Raw genomic sequence first — 18026 nt, forward strand, 5'->3', positions numbered from 1 at the left:
GCCAGCCAGGAGGGCTCCTTAGCCAGATGGGGGCTTGCCCGGTTCCTGCATCAGACTCCTGCCTGTTCTGCAGAGAGCAGGGATGCTGCCCTCCCCTACTAACCCTGCCTGGCCATCTGCATGGTAAATGCCTTATGCTAAGAATTTCTGGAGTGTGTTCATGCCGCGTGGCTGGTATGATGTTATAGTTTCAAAGCCGACAGCCCCCTCTACTGGTCTCGTCTGGAGAACTGCAATTTGAATGCCTTGAGTCAGTCAAGTCTTAGACAACCCAATTCTGTAACATTTTCCCATTTTTACAGCAGTTTGTGTTCGTTGCCTGTTTTTTTTTTTTCAGATGGAGTTTTGCTCTTGTTGCCCAGGCTGGAGTGCAATGATGTGATCTTGGCTCACAGCAATCTCCGCCTCCCGGGTTCAAGTGATTCTCCTGCCTCAGCCTCCCAAGTAGCTGGGATTACAGGTGTCTGCCACCACGCCCGGCTAATTTTTTGTATTTTTAGTAGAGATGGCGTTTCACCATGTTGGCCAGGCTGGTCTCGAACTCCTGATCTCAGGTGATCCATCCCCTTCGGCCTCCCAAAGTGCTGGGGTTACAGGCATGAACCACCACGCCTGGCCAGCCCTGCTAATTTTTATTTTTATTTTTTGAGATGGGATCTTGCCATGTTGCCCAGGCTTGTATCTAACTCCTAGGCTCAAGTGATCCTTTAGCTTCAGCCTCCCTGGCCTCTTCTGGCCTTGGCCTCTCTGCTGGGATTGCAGGCATGAGCCATCTTGCCCACCCTGATACTTTCAATAAATAAACTTTTCCCAAAGGAGAAGTAGGAATGTTTCAGCCTTTTCATCTAATGCATATTTATTGAGCACCCCAGAGCATGCAGTCAGTTGGAAGTTTTAGGCTTGTGAATTGGGTAACGAGGGCTGTGGCGGCTGTGGGATCCCCACACGTGCATGGGAATGTGGGCAATGAGACACCGTGGGGCTGGGGCACCAGGGAAGACCTGGCATTGGAAGGGATGGCTCATCAGGTCACCAGGTAAAAAGACGAGGCAGAATATTCCAGGTAGAGGGACTCCTAATAGACTGAGTGGGGAAACCCCACGGGCCCGCCTGTCTAGATTCTTCCAGGTTTCTCTGAGCAGCATTCCTTCCTTCTGGGAATGGCGCTTCTAGAATGGGGATCTTAAGACCTACGGTCAGACATGGCAGGCCAGATAATTTCTTTATGTTAGAGCAGTACTTTTAGGTTTTATGGCTGGCTTTAGGGAAAGGGGGTTCTGGTCAAAGATCTGCCTTGGGGAAGAGGGATTCTGGTTTGGATGGTTGGCCTCCGGGAAGAAGGGACTGAGAGACGGGAGCGCAGGAGCGCAGAGAGAAACCTTTGCTTCTGAGGCCTTCACTGTGGGGTATTGCTTCCTAAGCCCCAACAGCATTCTGAGGGAAGTGTCTGCAAGGAAGGAGAGATTGAAGAGAAACAGGAGGGATCTGATAAATATTCCACAGCAGTGGGCAGGGAGTGGCTGTCAAGCACAGGAGGGGAGAAGCAGGGATGCGCCTCTTTCAGCAAGAGGAGAATCCCCTGCGTTTTCTGTAGGAAATGTGAACTGAGGACTGGCGAGGTTCATAAACTTGGAAAGAAGAGCTTTCTACTCATAAAGGGTTGCAGCCTGCAGGGTGGCCATTGTGGCAGGGAAGCAGAGCCTCTGGCCAGAAGCCAGAAACAGACCCTTCCAGGGGCAGAAGAACAAGACAGAGGAACAATGCGTGTGAACGAGGTGGCTCAGTACACACATTCTGTAAGCTATGGGAGAAGCATTGAATATTGATGAGAGGAGAAACATGCACGTGTGCAGTCGAGCTCCGAGCTCCGTGCCTCTCCCTGGGACCTGTGTTCAAAAAGCGACAGCATTAGCAGGATCCGAGGGTGGAATGCTGGTCGGTTGTTTTGTCCAAATCACAGAAGGGCGGGGCAGCATCAGGCGGTTGGTTTATATCAGTGGAGGAGTATTTAGAACGGGCTGGTTTCTGTTTAGCCTTAGAAAGGAAGCCTCGCGGTGGTTAGCAAGGAATGGGTATAACAGGCGCATTGCCCTTCCATCCTGTCATAGCCGGGAGTCAGTTTTCAAGAGTTCTCTGGGGTCCTCTTGGCCAGGAGGGGGCTGGTTCAGTCCGTTGGAGGGCTCAGGATTTCACTTTTCCTTCTCGGAGGCCCATGAATGTGGGCAGCATGGGGGGCGATGGGGGAAAGCCGAGGGACTTCCCTTCTGGTGGTTTCTGTTCCCTCTGTGAACTTGAAGATGAGTCATCCAGGAGAGGGGTTTGCCTGAGGTAGGTGACTTCCATATGAAAAGTTTAACATTTTCCCCATGGGGCCGGGGGAAAAGTCAACCGGGAAGCACAGGAGGGCTGTTGGGCCAGGCTGAGAAGCCGGTTGGGCCCAGGTGGTGTGGGTGTCCACCTCTGTGTATCTCCCAATAAAGGCGCCTTGGCATCCATGCAGAGCGGAACCAGGGGCGTGGCAGGGCCAGGCGTCATCTCCAGCTTTCCTCTTTTGCATACCACAGACCTGTGCATCCACTCATTTAGGAGCTCTCTGAATCAAACACTCCACTCCCTCCTCCTGCCCGCCCGGGGTTGGGGGCTGGACTCCAACTCTGCCTCCTGAATGCTCCTGTGGTCTCCTGGTGAGCTCCCCACCACTCGGAGAGCCTTGGGTCCAGGGTGGAGAGGCCCCACACCAGGCTGCACAGCCAGCCCTGAATCATCGTCCCAACCTTGCACTCATTTTGAATAGCTCTGTGCTAGTTCTCCCCTTTTTTTATTTTTATTTTTATTTATTTATTTATTTATTTATTTTGAGACAGTGTCTTGCTCTGTTGCCCAGGCTGGAGTACGCTGGTGTGATCTCTGCTCACTGCAGCCTCCACCTCCTGGGTTGAAGTGATTGTCCTGCCTCAGCCTCCCCAGTAGCTGGGATTACAGGCATCTGCTACCACTCCCAGCTAATTTTTGTATTTTTAGTAGAGACGGGGTTTCACCGTGTTGACTAGGATGGTTTGATCTCTTGACCACGTGATCCACCCGCCTCGGCGTCCCAGAGTGCTGGGATTACAGGCGTGAGCCACTGCACCAGGCCTGTCTCCTCTTTTTTAAAATAAACTTTTGATTTGAGAATAGTTTATGCTTACAGAGAAACTGCAAACACTGTACAGAGAATGCCTGTGTGCCTCACACCAGTTCCTCTGTTGTTAAGATCTGACGTCTGTGATGCGTTGGACACAATGAATGGACCTGTGTCAATGCACCATTATTAACTGAAGTCTATTCTTTATTCAGATTTCCTCAGCGTTTCCCGGATCTCCTTTTTCTGTTGCAGGATCACATGTGGCATTTAGCACTCATGGCTCCTCAGGCTCCTCTTGGCTGTGAGCTTCTCAGACTTCTCTTGTTTTTCACGACCTTGACAGTTTTGAGGAGGACTGGTCGGGTACATTGCAGAATGTTCCTTAATTTGGACGTGTCTGATGCTTTTCTTGTGATGAGGCTGGAGTTATGAGTTTTTAGAGGAAGGCCTCTGATAAAGGGCCATTCTCAACACATGGCACCAGGAGACACACTACCAACCTGACCCATTGCTGATAATGTTGGCCTTGGTCCCCTGGCTGAGGTCATGTTAGCAGGTTTCTCCCTGGAAGGTTCTCTCCCTCCTCCCCCGTTTCCGTGTAATAGTCTTTCATGGGAAGTCATTGCGCACAGCCCGCGGGTTAAGGAGAGGGGAACACGTTCTGGCCCCTTGAGAGTGGAGTGCCTGCCTAGATTACTCAGAATTTTTCTTCTGGATTTTTCTATTCTGCTGGTCACCGTTTACACATATTGTCTCCTGTAATTTTCACAAATGGGAGGTGAATATTATCCCTTATTTTACAGATGTGGAAAAGCTGACTGCCAAAAGCCACCCAGATTCTGAGTGGCAGGCCTGGCCCTTGAACCTGGCTGTTCTGAGAGCCAGCTGTCTTCAGTACTGAGCTCATTGTCTACACTGTGTCCGAGTGATGCAATTTCATTCAAATTCACTTCCTCCCTGGGTCACTTGTCACTTTCTCTTAAGCAGGGTAGGGCTCACTGGGGGAGAGGGGGTGTTCTGGGGTTCTCTAGGTGAGCCTACCCTTTAAAAGGGCTTCTCTGAGGATTTCAGGAATTGAGTCAGATTCCGTAATGTCCAAGTTGGACTGGGCTCAAACTAGATTTTTTTTTTGGAGGCAGAGTCTCACACTGTCACCTAGGCTGGAGTTCAGTGGCGTGATCTCATCTCACTACAACCTCCACCTCCCAGGTTCAAGCAATTCTCCTGTCTCGACCTCCTGAGTAGCTGGGAATATAGGCATGCACCACCATACCCAGCTAATTTTTGTATTTTTGGTAGAGACAGGGTTTCAGTATGTTGCCCAGGCTGGTCTCGAAGTCCTGGCCTCAAGTGATCTGCCTGCCTCGGCCTCCCAAAGTGCTGGGATTACAGGAGTGAGCCACTGCACCTGGCCTTAAAGTAGATTTCAATATGGCGTGTGTTTGGGTTCCCTTGTGCAAGGAAGGCTGTGTGTCTCATATATATAAAGAAAAGGAAAGCTCCATTTGGTTACTCATCATTGTTTTTAGAGAATAAAGGTTGATACTTATACATTCTTAGAAGTATTGTGTCCACCTTTGATTTCCATTGAATGGGGTCATCTGTGTGATGAGAGGTATTATTCTGCCATCCTGGGAAAACCCGTGGGAAGCAGGGCGTGATTTCTTGGATCATCAAAAGCTCAGGCCTATAGTCAGAACGAGCTGGCTGCATGTTGGTTTTTCTGAACGCAACATAATATGCAGAACAGATCTGTATAATGGGCGGTTTGCTTTGTGGACTTTCAATTTTTCGTGTTTCCACCTATTCAAAGCGCTTAGGATATATCAGTGCAAAGGAACATCCTGCTGAAGATTGTGACGGACACGCTATTTCACAGTTTAAAGAAATGGCTCCAAATGAATTGCAATTCGTTTTACTATGACCCTGGCTAAATCTAACTGACAGGTGCCGCCAAGCATTTAACTGGACCATGAACCAAACTGAGATCAAAGGATTCCCCCAGCTTCCCGCACCACCGCCCAGTTTAGAGTAATTCAGCAGCTCTGGGTACCTGACAGCTGGCCTTATCCCCTCCCCACACATAGTAAAGGACGAGGGAGGGCAATGTGGTGTAAATGAGTCAAAAAAGCACCAGCGACTGGCTGTGAGTCACGCAGCGAGGGGATCGTACCCTTTGTTTCCTGCTTATAACTCGAACACTGTTACACTCATCAGGGCTTCTTTTTCAAAAAGATACAAGGTTCCCCTTTTCACATTTGTGGTGAAATGTGAAAAGGAGACGGGCTGAGGTCAATGGCGAGCTTGTTCCTCAGGACAATTCACTCCTGATTTTGGTTGCCCGTTCCTTCTTCGCTTGGATTGATGGAGAGCAAACCCACAGGATTTCATACTGGTGGGGCAGCAGCCCAGAGTGGCCCTCAAAGAGGGAAACTGGGTTCCAGCCCCAGCAGTACTATCCCTCAGGGTGTGACTGGGGAGACAGAAGCCACTTGATATATCGGAGGGTTTCATATTGGATTTGCTGAACTGAAGGGGCTGGGGGAGCAGAGATCAAGGGCACCCAGCCCTGCCTGCTGGAATCTCAGCCGCAGTGGGGAATGCTGGAAGCTCTGCAGCCTCATGCTCACTTAGTATTCTGTCTGCAGAGGTGGACTGGGCTGGGGAGGCACCTCAGGTCTCATGCCTGCCCGACCCCAGAGTAATGTCCTTGCCACCTCTCTCCCATCCCAAATCTCAGGCAGTGCCACCCATTGGAAGTTTCTGTGCAAACCAGATGCCTGTGGGGAGTCTGGGCCCTGAGCCCGGCTTCTCCGTGATTCAGGGGTTCCTGGGGAGAGGTGATACCAAGTTAAGGAGGGAGTGCATAGAAACGTCCACGAGGCCCCTGCAGCTACAACAGTGGGGGCTGAAAGGAACACGCTGGAGTTGGAACGAATATGTGGGGATTTCTGAACACTGCATCCCCGGTGCATCAGGATGGGGCACTGTGGCTAGGCACAGTGGCTCACGCCTGGAATCCCAGCACTTTGGGAGGCTAAGGCAGGTGAATTGCTTGAATGCAGGAGTTTGAGACCAGCCTCGGCAACGTTAGGAGATCCCATCTCTACAAAAAAAAATTTTTTTTAATTAGCTGGGCATGATGGTGCTCGCCCGTGAGCCCAGTTACTTGGGAGGCTGAGGAGGGAGGATCTCTTGAGCCCAGTAGGTCCAGACTACAGTGAGCTATGATCGTGCTCCTGCACTCCAGTCTGAGTGACAGAGAGAGACTCCATCTCTTAAATAAACAAAAAAGATGGGAACTGGGTACCCAGCACCTCCCCTGGGGTTCAGGAGGAGAGACTCGGGCAGACTGCTCATGTTCCCAAGGGGTTCAGACCTCATCAGCAGGGGCCTGGATGGAGGTGGCAGCTAAGGGGAGGGTGCGGCGGAGGGAGGGAGGAAGCTCTTTCCACCAGCTGTGGTTAGTCATGAAGGAATGAGGTCTGAGTTTGGGGACAGTGGTTCTCACCTGCGGTGTTGTTGCCCCACTGATGGTGATTTGGCAGTGTCTGGACACAGTTTTGGTTGTCACAACCTGTGCGGGAGTGGGGGTGGTTGCTACTGGCATCTATTGGTGTAGAGACCAGGGATCTGCCCAGCATCCTGCAGTGCGCAGGGCAGTCCCCACAACTGAGAGTCATGTGGCCCCCCGTGCCGACTGTGCCAAGGCTGGGACTGACCCTGCTCCAGGGCACTGAAGTGGGGGAGGTATACGCACACAAGGACCTATGGGCTAGCTGGCATCAGGCGGCATGGACAGTTGACCCAAAGAGGATGCTCTCCCACTCCATTTTGGTTTTCCTTGGGTGAATTCTGGAAACAGCACTGTTGCTCTGATGGTCTCCTTATTCACCATTAACTGAGAGCACCATGGGCGTGCCTGGGAATGAGCAGAAAGTTAGATCCTTTTTGGAGGTGCAAGGGGAGAAAGGGGAGAAATCTGTGTTCTCTAAGAAATCTCTTTACCTGCTTTGCTTTACAGCTGAGGGCCTTGCCTGCGACACTCTGTGGGATGTGTGTGGGGGTAGGTACGTGGAGAGAGAGAGAGAGAGAGAGAGAGACGGCGGCGGGGGGGAAGGTGGGGTGGCAGATACGGGTGGAGAGAGAGAGACTGCCGCTTCTGGGTGGGAACAGAGGGTGCCAGCGTGAATTGGCACTGTCCTATTGCTGTGATGATGACTTTTTCCTCCCTGCAGCTCCGGAGCACTTGGAAGTGGTTCTGAAGCTCATTTGCAGCTTTGCATCTGTTTGCATGGGCGTCTGCTGCTTGGAGTTGAGGCTTCCTGCCTGCATTGGCTGTCTGAAGCTGAGCTCCCTACCTACCTGCAGAGTCCCTGCCCCCCACGTCCACTCCCAACAGTGTGATGGGACAGCTCCTCCCGCAAGTGCTTTGTGGAAGGAGACCTGCAGGAACCCAAAACAGCAGTGCTGCAGCCAGGGCGGTGCCCTCTGCTTTCCTCTGTTTTCTGGGCTCCGGGAGAATTCTATCTTGGGTCCGAGAAAAACTCACACAGCAGACTGGCTGGCCCAGGGCTGACTCGGTGTTTCTTTCTCCCTCTAGGAAGGCCTGGCTGGAATCAGCACATTTTGTGGAAGTGGGAACCAATACACGTGTACATTTCTCTTTACAGGGCACGCTATCATCACTAACTACTTGTTGAACTATTTTCCCGGTCTTGACCTTGAAAGGAGAAACGCGTTCGGGTTCACCGCCCTGATGAAAGCCGCCATGCAGGGTCGAACGGACTGCATCCGAGCCCTGATGCTAGCAGGTATGTCCACCTGTCCCGTGCAACTTCCGGGGGCCCCGGGACACCAGAGTTGCTCCTTTAAGGAATATATTTTGAGATTAATCACTCCCATAGAAACAACGCCTAGCTGCTGCAATAAGGAATAGTTTCTTCACTGAGGTACACTGCTGTAATTATCTGAGTTTTTTAAAAAGCCAACAACAAATGCTTTCAGGATCACGGGGAGAAGCCATGCATTTGTTCCCTTCAGGACTCCCCTTCCTGCTCCCTGCTGAGCTTTGCAGTGGGTGGCATCTTCCCTCACCTTCTGTTTTCCTCCTGCTCACCCATTCTACACCCCCAGCCCTGTCCATATCTGTTCTTCCTCAGAAAGGGGTGATCTCTTGGCTGTAAATGGCAAGACTGTGCTGTTGAAGGTGGGTGTAGGGATGGTGGGAACGGCCCAGGCCATCCGAGGTCCCTGCTTGCTGGTGGGTGGCATTGCATAGTAATGTTACGAGGCGATGTGGAGTTGCATGGTAATGTTAGGAGGTGAGGCGGAGTTGCCTGGTAACATTGGGAGGTGATGTGGAGTTGCATGGTAACATTAGGAGGTGACGTGGAGTTGCATGGTAACGTTAGGAGGTGACGTGGAGTTGCATGGTAACGTTGGGAGGTGACGTGGAGTTGCATGGTAACGTTGGGAGGTGACGTGGAGTTGCATGGTAACGTTGGGAGGTGATGTGGAGTTGCATGGTAGTGTTAGGAGGTGACGTGGAGTTGCATGGTAACATTAGGAGGTGATGCGGAGTTGCATATTAATGTTGGGATGTGATATGGAGTTGCATGGTAATGTTGGAAGGTGACGTGGAGTTGCATGGTGATGTTAGGAGGCAACATGGAGTTGCATGGTGACGTTAGGAGGTGATGTGGAGTTGCATGGTAACGTTAGAAGACGACATGTTGTGTGGTAACATTAGGAGGTGACGTGGAGTCACATGGTGACATTAGGAGGTGACGTGGAGTCGCGTGGTGACGTTAGCAGGTGACGTGGAGTCACGTGGTGACATTAGGAGGTGACGTGGAGTCACGTGGTGACGTTAGCAGGTGATGTGGAGTCGCGTGGTGACGTTAGGAGGTGACGTGGAGTCGCGTGGTGACGTTAGCAGGTGATGTGGAGTCGCGTGGTGACGTTAGGAGGTGACGTGGAGTTGCGTGGTGACGTTAGGTGACGTGGAGTCGCGTGGTGACGTTAGCAGGTGACTGCGGAGTTGCGTGGTAATGTTAGTAGGCAATGTGGTATTGCATGGTGATGTATGTGGCAATTTCTGTTTTCTTTGATGTGTCATAGAGTGGAAAATTCTCAGGCTATCAAACTGAATCAACCTCCCTTTGTCTTTCGCGCCATCTTGGAGAAAGCACTTTCCTGTTCCATCTGTGAAATGGGAGTAATGACCTTTCTCCCTCACCTCCCTGAGGCTAAAATATGACAACACTTTATATACTGCTAAAGGCTATCCGGCTGCAATGAGCTACTAAGCTAAATGCTACACAACTAATAGCTTTAATTCTGTTCTTCACTCTGAAATAGAATCAATGATCATCCTTCGGGCAACCTCTTCGGGTTATTTTGAGAATTAAATGAGAAAATATGTGTCAAGCGCATGTGGTGTTAGATTCAGTGAGCAGCTGAAATCTCGGTGAATGTGCGATGCTGCTTTCACCGTTACTTAATTCTGTTATTTTAATTTCTCTTTATTTTTGCTCTTGGCACTGGGTTCAGCCAGTCCTGCTTGGCACTGCAAGTTCCTGAAGAAGTGGATTTCCTCTCTGTTCTTACTTGTTCTGCTGCTGTAACAAAATACCTCACCTGGGTAATTTATAAACTGTAGAAATGTATTGCTACACCTGGGGAGGCTGAGAAGCCCAAGATCAGGGTGCCGGCAGGGCCGATGTCTGCTGATGCCCATTCCTTCTTGCTGTCTCCTCTCATGGCAGAGCGGACACCGAGGCACCCTCAAAACCTCTTTCATAAGGCACTAGTTTGATTCAGGAGGGCACAGCCTTCGTAATCTAATCATCTCCTCAAGGCCTCACCTCTTAATGCCATCCCAGGGAGTCTAAAGTTCCAGCATAGGAATTTTGGAGGGTCGTCACCATTCAGACCACAGCATCACCCCTGTCTTGATTATCCTGAGGGTGGCATCAGAGTTTTCCCAGGCATCGGTGCTTCCAGTAATGTCACTTTTCTGTTCCAGGACCCCTGCTGGGCTCCCACATTTAGTTGTCTTCTTAGTTGTCCCCAGTCTTTTTCTTCTTTTTTTGTCTTTTTTTTTTTGAGACAGTCTCACTTTGTCGCTGTCCCTAGTCGTCGTCTTCTTTCCAGTCTTCTTCTTCTTTCCAGTCTTCTTCTTCTTCTTTCTTCTTTCTTCTTTCTTCTTTTTGAGACACACTGTGTCGCCCAGGCTGAAGTGCAATAGCGCAATCTGGGCTCACTGCAACCTCCACCTCCCGGGTTCAAGTGATTCTCCTGCCTCAGCCTGCCGAGTAGCTGGGATTACAGGCACCTACCACCACACCCGGCTAATTTTTGTATTTTTAGTAGAGACGGGGTTTCACCATGTTGGCCAGGTTGGTCTCGAACTCCTGACGTCAGGTGATCTGCCCGCCTTAGCCTCCCAAAGTGTTGGGATTACAGGCGTGAGCCACCGCATCCCACCTCTAGTCTCTTCTTGGGTCTGTGAAGTTTCTGTCATAACCTGTTGCCCGTGACGGGACAGTCTTGATTCCAGCCAGTGTGCAGCGCTGCCTCGTCTCAGCCTATCTGTTGTTTTTCTCGAGATCAGTCTGGAGTTACAGGATTCACAACTGCTTCAGATTTATCTTTCCTTCTGCTTTAACCTTAGGGGATTCTTTAGTGCTAGGGGATGCTATAAGAAAAATAAGTTCAGTGAATAAGAATAGAGGCTTCAAAGATGAAAACTTTCTTGGAAATAAAGAAAAAAAATCATAATTAAAAGTGAGTCCCAGCGATTGTATTTTTGATTCAGAGACGATAGTTTCATTTAAAAAAAAAATCAACGAGATATCAGTTTCAACAGAGTTTTGGCCCTGCCTGCCCTTATCAATGAGAAATGGTTCCTTCTAATTAAACGGTGATTATGTGGTGCTTTTGTGTTTGGCGGGAGCTTCAGATGCTTTTGCTATTTCTGGATCTAGTTATAATTGAGTGTAGATCTTTGGTAATTTACTTTTTCAACTGAACATTTATGATGTCGGTCACATCAGTGCACTTTCCGACTGAACTAATTTGAACTGCAAACCTTTTGTAGGTCAGTTGCCCTCTCGTCATTTGGTTCAACTGCTGTGCTTTCTTCCCTGGGTCTCCTGGGGGTTTCAGGCATGTGTGACAGCATTTAGAGGATTCCAGAAACACCTTGCACATCTCTTGGAACGATGAGCCTGTGGGCAGTGGGTTTGCTGCTGACATTGCTTTTCCCCCATCAGTTATTTGGATACAAATTTGGCATTAGATTTTATACTCTCCCTCCCCTGTTCCCCACTTTGCAGGCCCATCCCCCATCACAGTCTAGAACAATCCACAGATTATTGTCTGTGGGATCCTGTAGTGAGTCTCTCCCTGTCCTGTACAAGGTACAGAGCAAGGAGCTGAACAGAAATAACGCAGGAGCCAGGACCCAGTTTCAAATTCGTCTTCTCCACTTCCCATCTCTACACCTGCAGCCTGTCACTCACCTCTCTAGGACTCAGTTTCCTCTTCTATAAAATGAGGCTAATGATAGCACCCACTGCAGGAAGGCGGGATGCGGATTGAGCAAGTTCACGTGGGAGCAGCCCCCAGGTGCCTGCCAGGCTTGGAGAAGCCTTCTGGACATGTTGGTTGTGATTATTGTTATTGTTATTATTATCATTATTTGTGAGTTTGTGTGTTCAATAGTTATCTGTTAAGTGAATGAAAAAATATGGTTTGTTTTTCCCTTTGAAAAATATCTTGTGAATGAGATACTTAAACTTTCTTAGTGAGGGTAGTAAGCCCCTACTTCAGGGTTTTTGTATTTTGCTTTTTTTGTTTTGTTTTGAGACAGAGTCTCACTCTATCGCCCAGGCTGGAGTGCAGTGGTACGATCTCAGCTCATTGCAATCTCCATCTTCCGAGTTCAAGCGATTCTCCTGCCTCAGCCTCCTGAGTAGCTGGGACTACAGGCGTCTGCCACCACGCCCAGCTAATTTTTGTATTTTTAGTAGATACAGGGTTTCTCCATATTGGCTAGGCTGGTCTCAAACTCCTGACCTTGTGATCTGCCCTCCTCAGCCTCCCAAAGTGCTGGGATTACAAGTGTGAGCCACCGCACCTGGCCGGGGGTTTCTTAATTTCAGCACTGCTGACATGCAGAGCCAGATAATTCTGTGTTGTGGGGGCTGTCTTTCAAACTGTAGGATTTTTAGTGGCATCCCTGGCCTCTACCCACAAGACGACTGTAGCACCTCCCCAGTTGTGACTACCAAAAATATCTCTAGATGTTGCTAACAGTCTCCCAGTTTGGGGGAAGAATTGCTTCCCGTTGAGAACCACTGATGTAAATAATTTAAATGGGAAAGGATGTACAAAGTGAGAAGAGACATTCCCCTCTGTGTACTCTTCCTCTCTTGTTCTGTATTCCTTCCTCAAATAAAAGTGTGACATCTTGGCCGGGCACCGTGGCTAACGTCTGTAATCTCAGCACTATGGGAGACTAAGGTGGGTGGATCACCTGAGGACAGAAGTTCGAGACCAGCCTGGCCAACATGGTGAAATCCCACCTCTACTAAAAATACAAACAAAATTTAACTGGGTGAGGTAGCACACGCCCGTAATCCCGGCTACTCAGGAGGCTGAGGCAAGAGAGTTGCTTGAACCTAGGAGGTGGAGGTTGCAGTGAGCCGATATCGTGCCACTGCACTCCAGCCTGGGCAGCAGATGAAACTCTGTCTCAAAAAAAAAAAAGTAATGTATTTTTTAGGGAGCTTTTGAGCTGCCTCTTAAGCTTTGGTTGTAGTGTAGAACTTATAAAACATTTTCATCTTCTACTATTACTACTAAGCTTACAGTTCGCCCAAGAAAAGTGGGTTTTATTTTCCTTTTCCAGTAGATGGATAAGTATTGTAAAAAAAAAAAAAAGTGTTGAATTGCTTCCCCAGGATTAGTGGACAGCAGTAAGGACAGATGTTGGTATATTTGTAAAATTTGTGCAAATATTTTAAGTCTTATTCTTTCCATTTAAATATGTGATATTAAGAAAAATTAAACCATTTAAAGAAACTAATAGCCAGAGCCTTTGTTTTAGACGGACACTTCAGATTTTAATAACAAGTATAACCGGGTTCTGAGAGGCTGATCGATTGCATCTTTGGTTTTGGCCTCGTAAGGAATAACTCAGGCTGTTCTGAAGAGCATTGCAAGGGGAGTTGCAGAACCTTGTTAATTCATTGAAATATTAAGGCCCACAGTGACAGGTCTGTTTAAATAGGTGACTCCGAGAAGCATATCGAGGATGTGATTTTTTTCTGAAGACAGGCAGAATCTGTGGAGGTTAGCAGGTTCCAGGCTTGCTTAAGGGAGTTCACTTTCAGACCTGAAGTGCGGTGTAACTGCCCCAGCCTTCAGGAAGCAAAAACAAGCAGCAGTAACCTCAAATCTTGCTGTGATTCCAAGGAGCAAAGTGGATTTAAAGGACGGTGAGGAACAGAGATCACAGATGCTCCCACTGTGGGTCGGAGGGTTGCTCTTGTCTCAGGGAAGCCCTGATATCTCCTGGAAAGTCAGATGATTTCCAACCATATAGAGGTTTCTTTCTGTTTATAAGGAAAACATAAGTTTCCTATGAAGTGTGAATTTGCCATGTAGAATTGTTTGAAGTCATTAGGCAGAGGAAGGATGAAAAGTCAAGCATTCTGTGTCACCTGAAAAGCAAACCTTGAGACAAGGACTTGAGGGCAAGTAGTTTCGTAGGAAGGTGGCCCCAGGAAGTGGAGTGAGGGAGCGGGAAGTGAGATTGGGAAGAATGGAAGCTAAGAAATGTCCACCAATGAGCAGCTTCCCCTTGTGGGCAGCTGGGACTCAGATCCCCTGGACCCTCCAATATGAGGAAAAGATATCGCAGAGATGCTGGGACGTTTATTTTCCAACTCCAGTCCCTCTTTGAGGGGAGATGAGAACTTTGAGCACACTTCCCACCTGCTGTGTGGCGGGGGTAGCTTGTCCTCCCTGCTGGGCTGGAGCACAAGCTCTTTCTCGGGACCCTAATCCAGATTTGTCATCCTGATTATACCCACAATGCCCAAGATACAGGCTGGAGGTGGCACAAGAGGAAGCAGTGGAGGGCTGGTCCATAGTGGTCCCCTGTGGCCAGGAAAGGCCCCCTTGCAAGAGAGAGACCTGAGCTGGGGTTTATAGGGTGGATAACATGGGGGTGGGTGGGGGCTGGTGGAGAAACAGGAAGGGAAGTGACACATTCAGGGCTTCACGCTCCACCCACCTCCTGCTAGTCCTGGGCCTGGCCATGGCTCCCGGAGAAAGCCTTCTTGAGAATGAGTGATGGAAAGTATAGATTTTTTTTTCCCATTAGCACCTGTTTGGAATGTTTTTGGCTGCAAGTAACAGAAATCCTGACTAGACAGCGGCTTAAAGAAAACAGGCTGCATTTCTCAGCTCCTTAGAAGTCTGAGGTTGGCAGTCACCCTCCAGAGCTGGCCCTGGACTTCGTGAGGACAACACAGACCCCAGTGGTTTCCTCCTGTCCATTTGGCTCCCCTTAGCCTGTTGATCTGTCACCCCTTGATTCCACAAGAATCACCCAATCCGTATTTCAGACAGGAAGCTGCAGCAGCACCAACCATGCTGGTCCCTTTCGTCAGGATGCAAAACCGTCTTTAGGGCTCAGTCACCACTGCTGGGTTGCTTGGCTACTTGTAGCTGTAAGGGAGGCTGGAAGAATGGGGAACAGGATTGCAGCCATTAGATTCGACTAGTGCTTCTCAGCTGGAGGTAATGTTGCCCCAGGGGACATTTGACCATCTGGAGACATTTTTGGCTGTCAGAACTGGCAGAGTGCTACTGGCATCTAGAAGAAGGTAGAGATCAGGGATGCTGTTAAGTGTTCTCCAATGCACAGGACAACCCATACCAAATAATTACCTGGCCTAATATGTCAATAGTGCTGAGGTTCAGAAGTCCTGGGTTAGACTGATTGTGATGCATTGCCAAGAACTGAGGATGTTGCTCCCTCAAGTGAAATAGAGGATTTTTGTGTAGACTTAGAGCGCTCAACAAGGCAGCAAGTGGACCCATGGGCGGCAGCCCCACTTTTGTCCGTATGGTTGAGCCCTGGGCAAAACGACACTAGGTGGGAGGTGAGGATGCTGGGGGGTCTGCTGGCAGGAAGATGGATACAGTGGCATTTCAGAAATCCTCTGTATTCTGTGAAAGGTGTTTGCATAAAATGTTATTAATCAGTACTTATCTTTTATAATTTAATTACTGTGTTCAGGTCATTAATATGACCCTTTACAGTCTCTTCCTAAGGCAGCTGATCCCTAATTTATAGCATGACTCGGATTCTAGGATCCAGTGGCCTTTTTCCTTAGAGTCTTTGTCTTTTCTGAGATCATTTTGAAAAGATAGGTGAACATCAGGACGAAGAGTGCAAAACTTTGGACAGCTCTTCCTCTGGTTTTCCATTAGCATTCGAAAAATGTCTCTTTCAGGCAGTGTTCATTAAGATTTTAATTTTGCAGTTTGTTCCTTTTTTAAGTGACATGCAATTAATTAAGGTTTAATGTGTCATCTATTTTTTGCTATGACACTTTTACTGCCCCCTTTTCATTTTAGTCAGTTTATAAATTGTACTCTCGCTAATGAGTTCCATCCTGATATCCAGTTCCAAATAATTACCACTCTTCTAATATGGCTATTCTTTAATGTGTCACAGAATTCGGATCCTTACCAGGCCAGCTCAGGTGAGCTGGGTCTGCGGGAGCCATGAGGCCACTGTGGGCCGGCAGGCCAGGGCAGCGGCTGGGGACCCGGCCTTCCTCAGTTCAGCACATATTGATCAGCCATCACATGTCAGACAACTGGGTCTGGGTCTGCACGGGATATACATGAAGAAGCGTCTGTTGGGCCCAGTCCCCGAGGAGCTCACAGACTAGATAACTGCCCTAGTTCTCCACGTTGCTTTGCTGGTGGAGATGGGACTAATGGGACTTGAAATCCTCAATGGTTTCTTTGGTTTTGAAATGGAGTCTGGCTCTGTTAGTCAGGCTGGAGTGCGGTGGCGCCATCTCGGTTCACTGCAACCTCCGCCTCCCGGTTGAAGCAATTCTCCTGCCTCAGCCTCCTGAGTAGTTGGGATTACAGGTGCCCATCGCCACGCCAAGCGAATATTTTGTGTGTTTTTAGTGGAGATGGGGTTTCACCATGTGTTGGCCAGGTTGGTCTCAAACTCCTGACCTCAGGTAATCTTCCCTCCTCGCCCTCCCAAAGTGCTAGGATTACAGGTGTGAGCCACTGCGCCTGGCCCCTCAATGATTTTTAACAGTATGTGGGATTGAGATTGGACCAGTATTAATTGAACAGCAATTCCATATTAATTTCTATACTGCAACATTGAAATTTATGCAGATTTCATCAAGTTGAGTTGAAGTTTAACTTTGCCATATTTAATATTTGGGGGCAGTGGGTGGCCTGGGGAGATTTATTAAGTGACTAGTGACTAGTGTCAGGGAGACTGTGTAAGGGGACCTGTCAGTCAACCAATAGGCTGTGGATATCAAGAGATTTATTTTAAGGAGCTGACTGTGTGGTTGTGGGGATTGGTGAGTCTGAAATTGGTGCAGTAGGCTTGAAGGCTGGAAACTCAGGCAGGAGTACGTAGATGCTGCAGTCTTGAGGAGGAATTTATTTTTCTCCAGGAAACCTTGGTCTTTGCTCTGAAGGCCCTCAGCAGATTGGGCGAGGCCCACCCACATTATGGAGGGCAATCTTGACTTAAAGTCAACTGATTATAGATGTTAACCACAGCTGCAAAATACCTTCGGGGCAACACTTAGATCCATGTCTGATTAAATCACTTGGTATTCTAGCCTAGCCAAGTTGACATAGAAAACTAAAACTAACCGTCACACCAGGCCTGCCGGGTGGTAGGAAGTACATTAGACTGAGGTTAGGACACCCAAGTCTTAGACCCTCTCTCTGTTACTAGCTTGGGGGTCTCAGGCAGGTCCCACAGCCACTGTGACTGCCATTCATTTTGCAACAAGCCTTTTTAAAATTCATGCCCCCTACCCACCAGGATGAGATGTGTTGAGCAAACAAAAATGAATTTTTCTATTCTGGAAAAGCCCACCATCTGTTAAAGATAGACAGAGCTCGGCCAGCTAGTCCGCAGTGGGAGAAGCAAAGGACCACCCATTTCCCACAGTCCAGGACCCATGGCAGTCCTCAGAGTGAGGCCACAGCTGGGGTGCCACCACTTTGCGAGTCACTGTTACTAGTCGTATTTTTAGACTATTCTAACCACAGCATTCAGGTATCCAAGGCAGCTTTATTGTCTGTTCTTCTCTCCATTGACAGAAAGCTATAGGATCTTATTTCTTTAAAAAATTCTGTAATTTGGCCGGTTGTGGTGGCTCATGCCTGTGATCCCAGCACTTTGGGAGGCCAAGGCAGGTGGATCACCTGAGGTCAAGAGTTCAAGACTAGCCTGACCAACATGGAGAAACCCCCTTTCTACCACAAATACAAAATTAGCCCGGTGTGGTGGCACATGCTTGTAATCCCAGCTACTTGGGAGGCTGAGGCAGGAGAATCGCTTGAACCCAGGAGGCAGAGGTTGCGGTGAGCCGAGGTTGCACCATTGCACTCTAGCCTGGGCAACAAGAGCGAAATTCCATCTAAAAAAAAAAAAAAAATCCGTAATGTAGGTGCTGAATTCAGGCAGGGTTTCATTCAAGACAGATAATCAAATGGAGCACTTAAAAGGCAGGCTGGACTGGGCTGGGCAACGGTGGCTCACACCTGTAATCCCAGCACTTTGGAAGGTGGAGGCGGGAGAATTGCTTGAGCCCAGCAG

The 18026-nt window shown here is 48.9% G+C and overlaps 1 protein-coding gene across 2 annotated transcripts in view; it reads left to right on the forward strand.

The window, feature by feature from the left end:
* ANKRD33B (ankyrin repeat domain 33B) overlaps positions 1-18026 on the forward strand; it is a 93293-nt gene that overhangs the window by 66373 nt on the left and 8894 nt on the right. Inside the window, exon 3 of one of the 2 annotated variants that reach the window (XM_001086061.4) lies at positions 7798-7938. The exons of the other annotated variant lie outside the window; for it this stretch is intronic. Within the exon in view, the coding sequence (XP_001086061.3) occupies positions 7798-7938 (141 nt within the window). The remainder of the gene's footprint in view (positions 1-7797; positions 7939-18026) is intronic. 2 annotated transcript variants of the gene reach the window in all.

This window comes from Macaca mulatta, chromosome 6, assembly GCF_049350105.2.
Source record: "Macaca mulatta isolate MMU2019108-1 chromosome 6, T2T-MMU8v2.0, whole genome shotgun sequence".
Lineage (NCBI taxonomy): Eukaryota > Metazoa > Chordata > Mammalia > Primates > Cercopithecidae > Macaca > Macaca mulatta.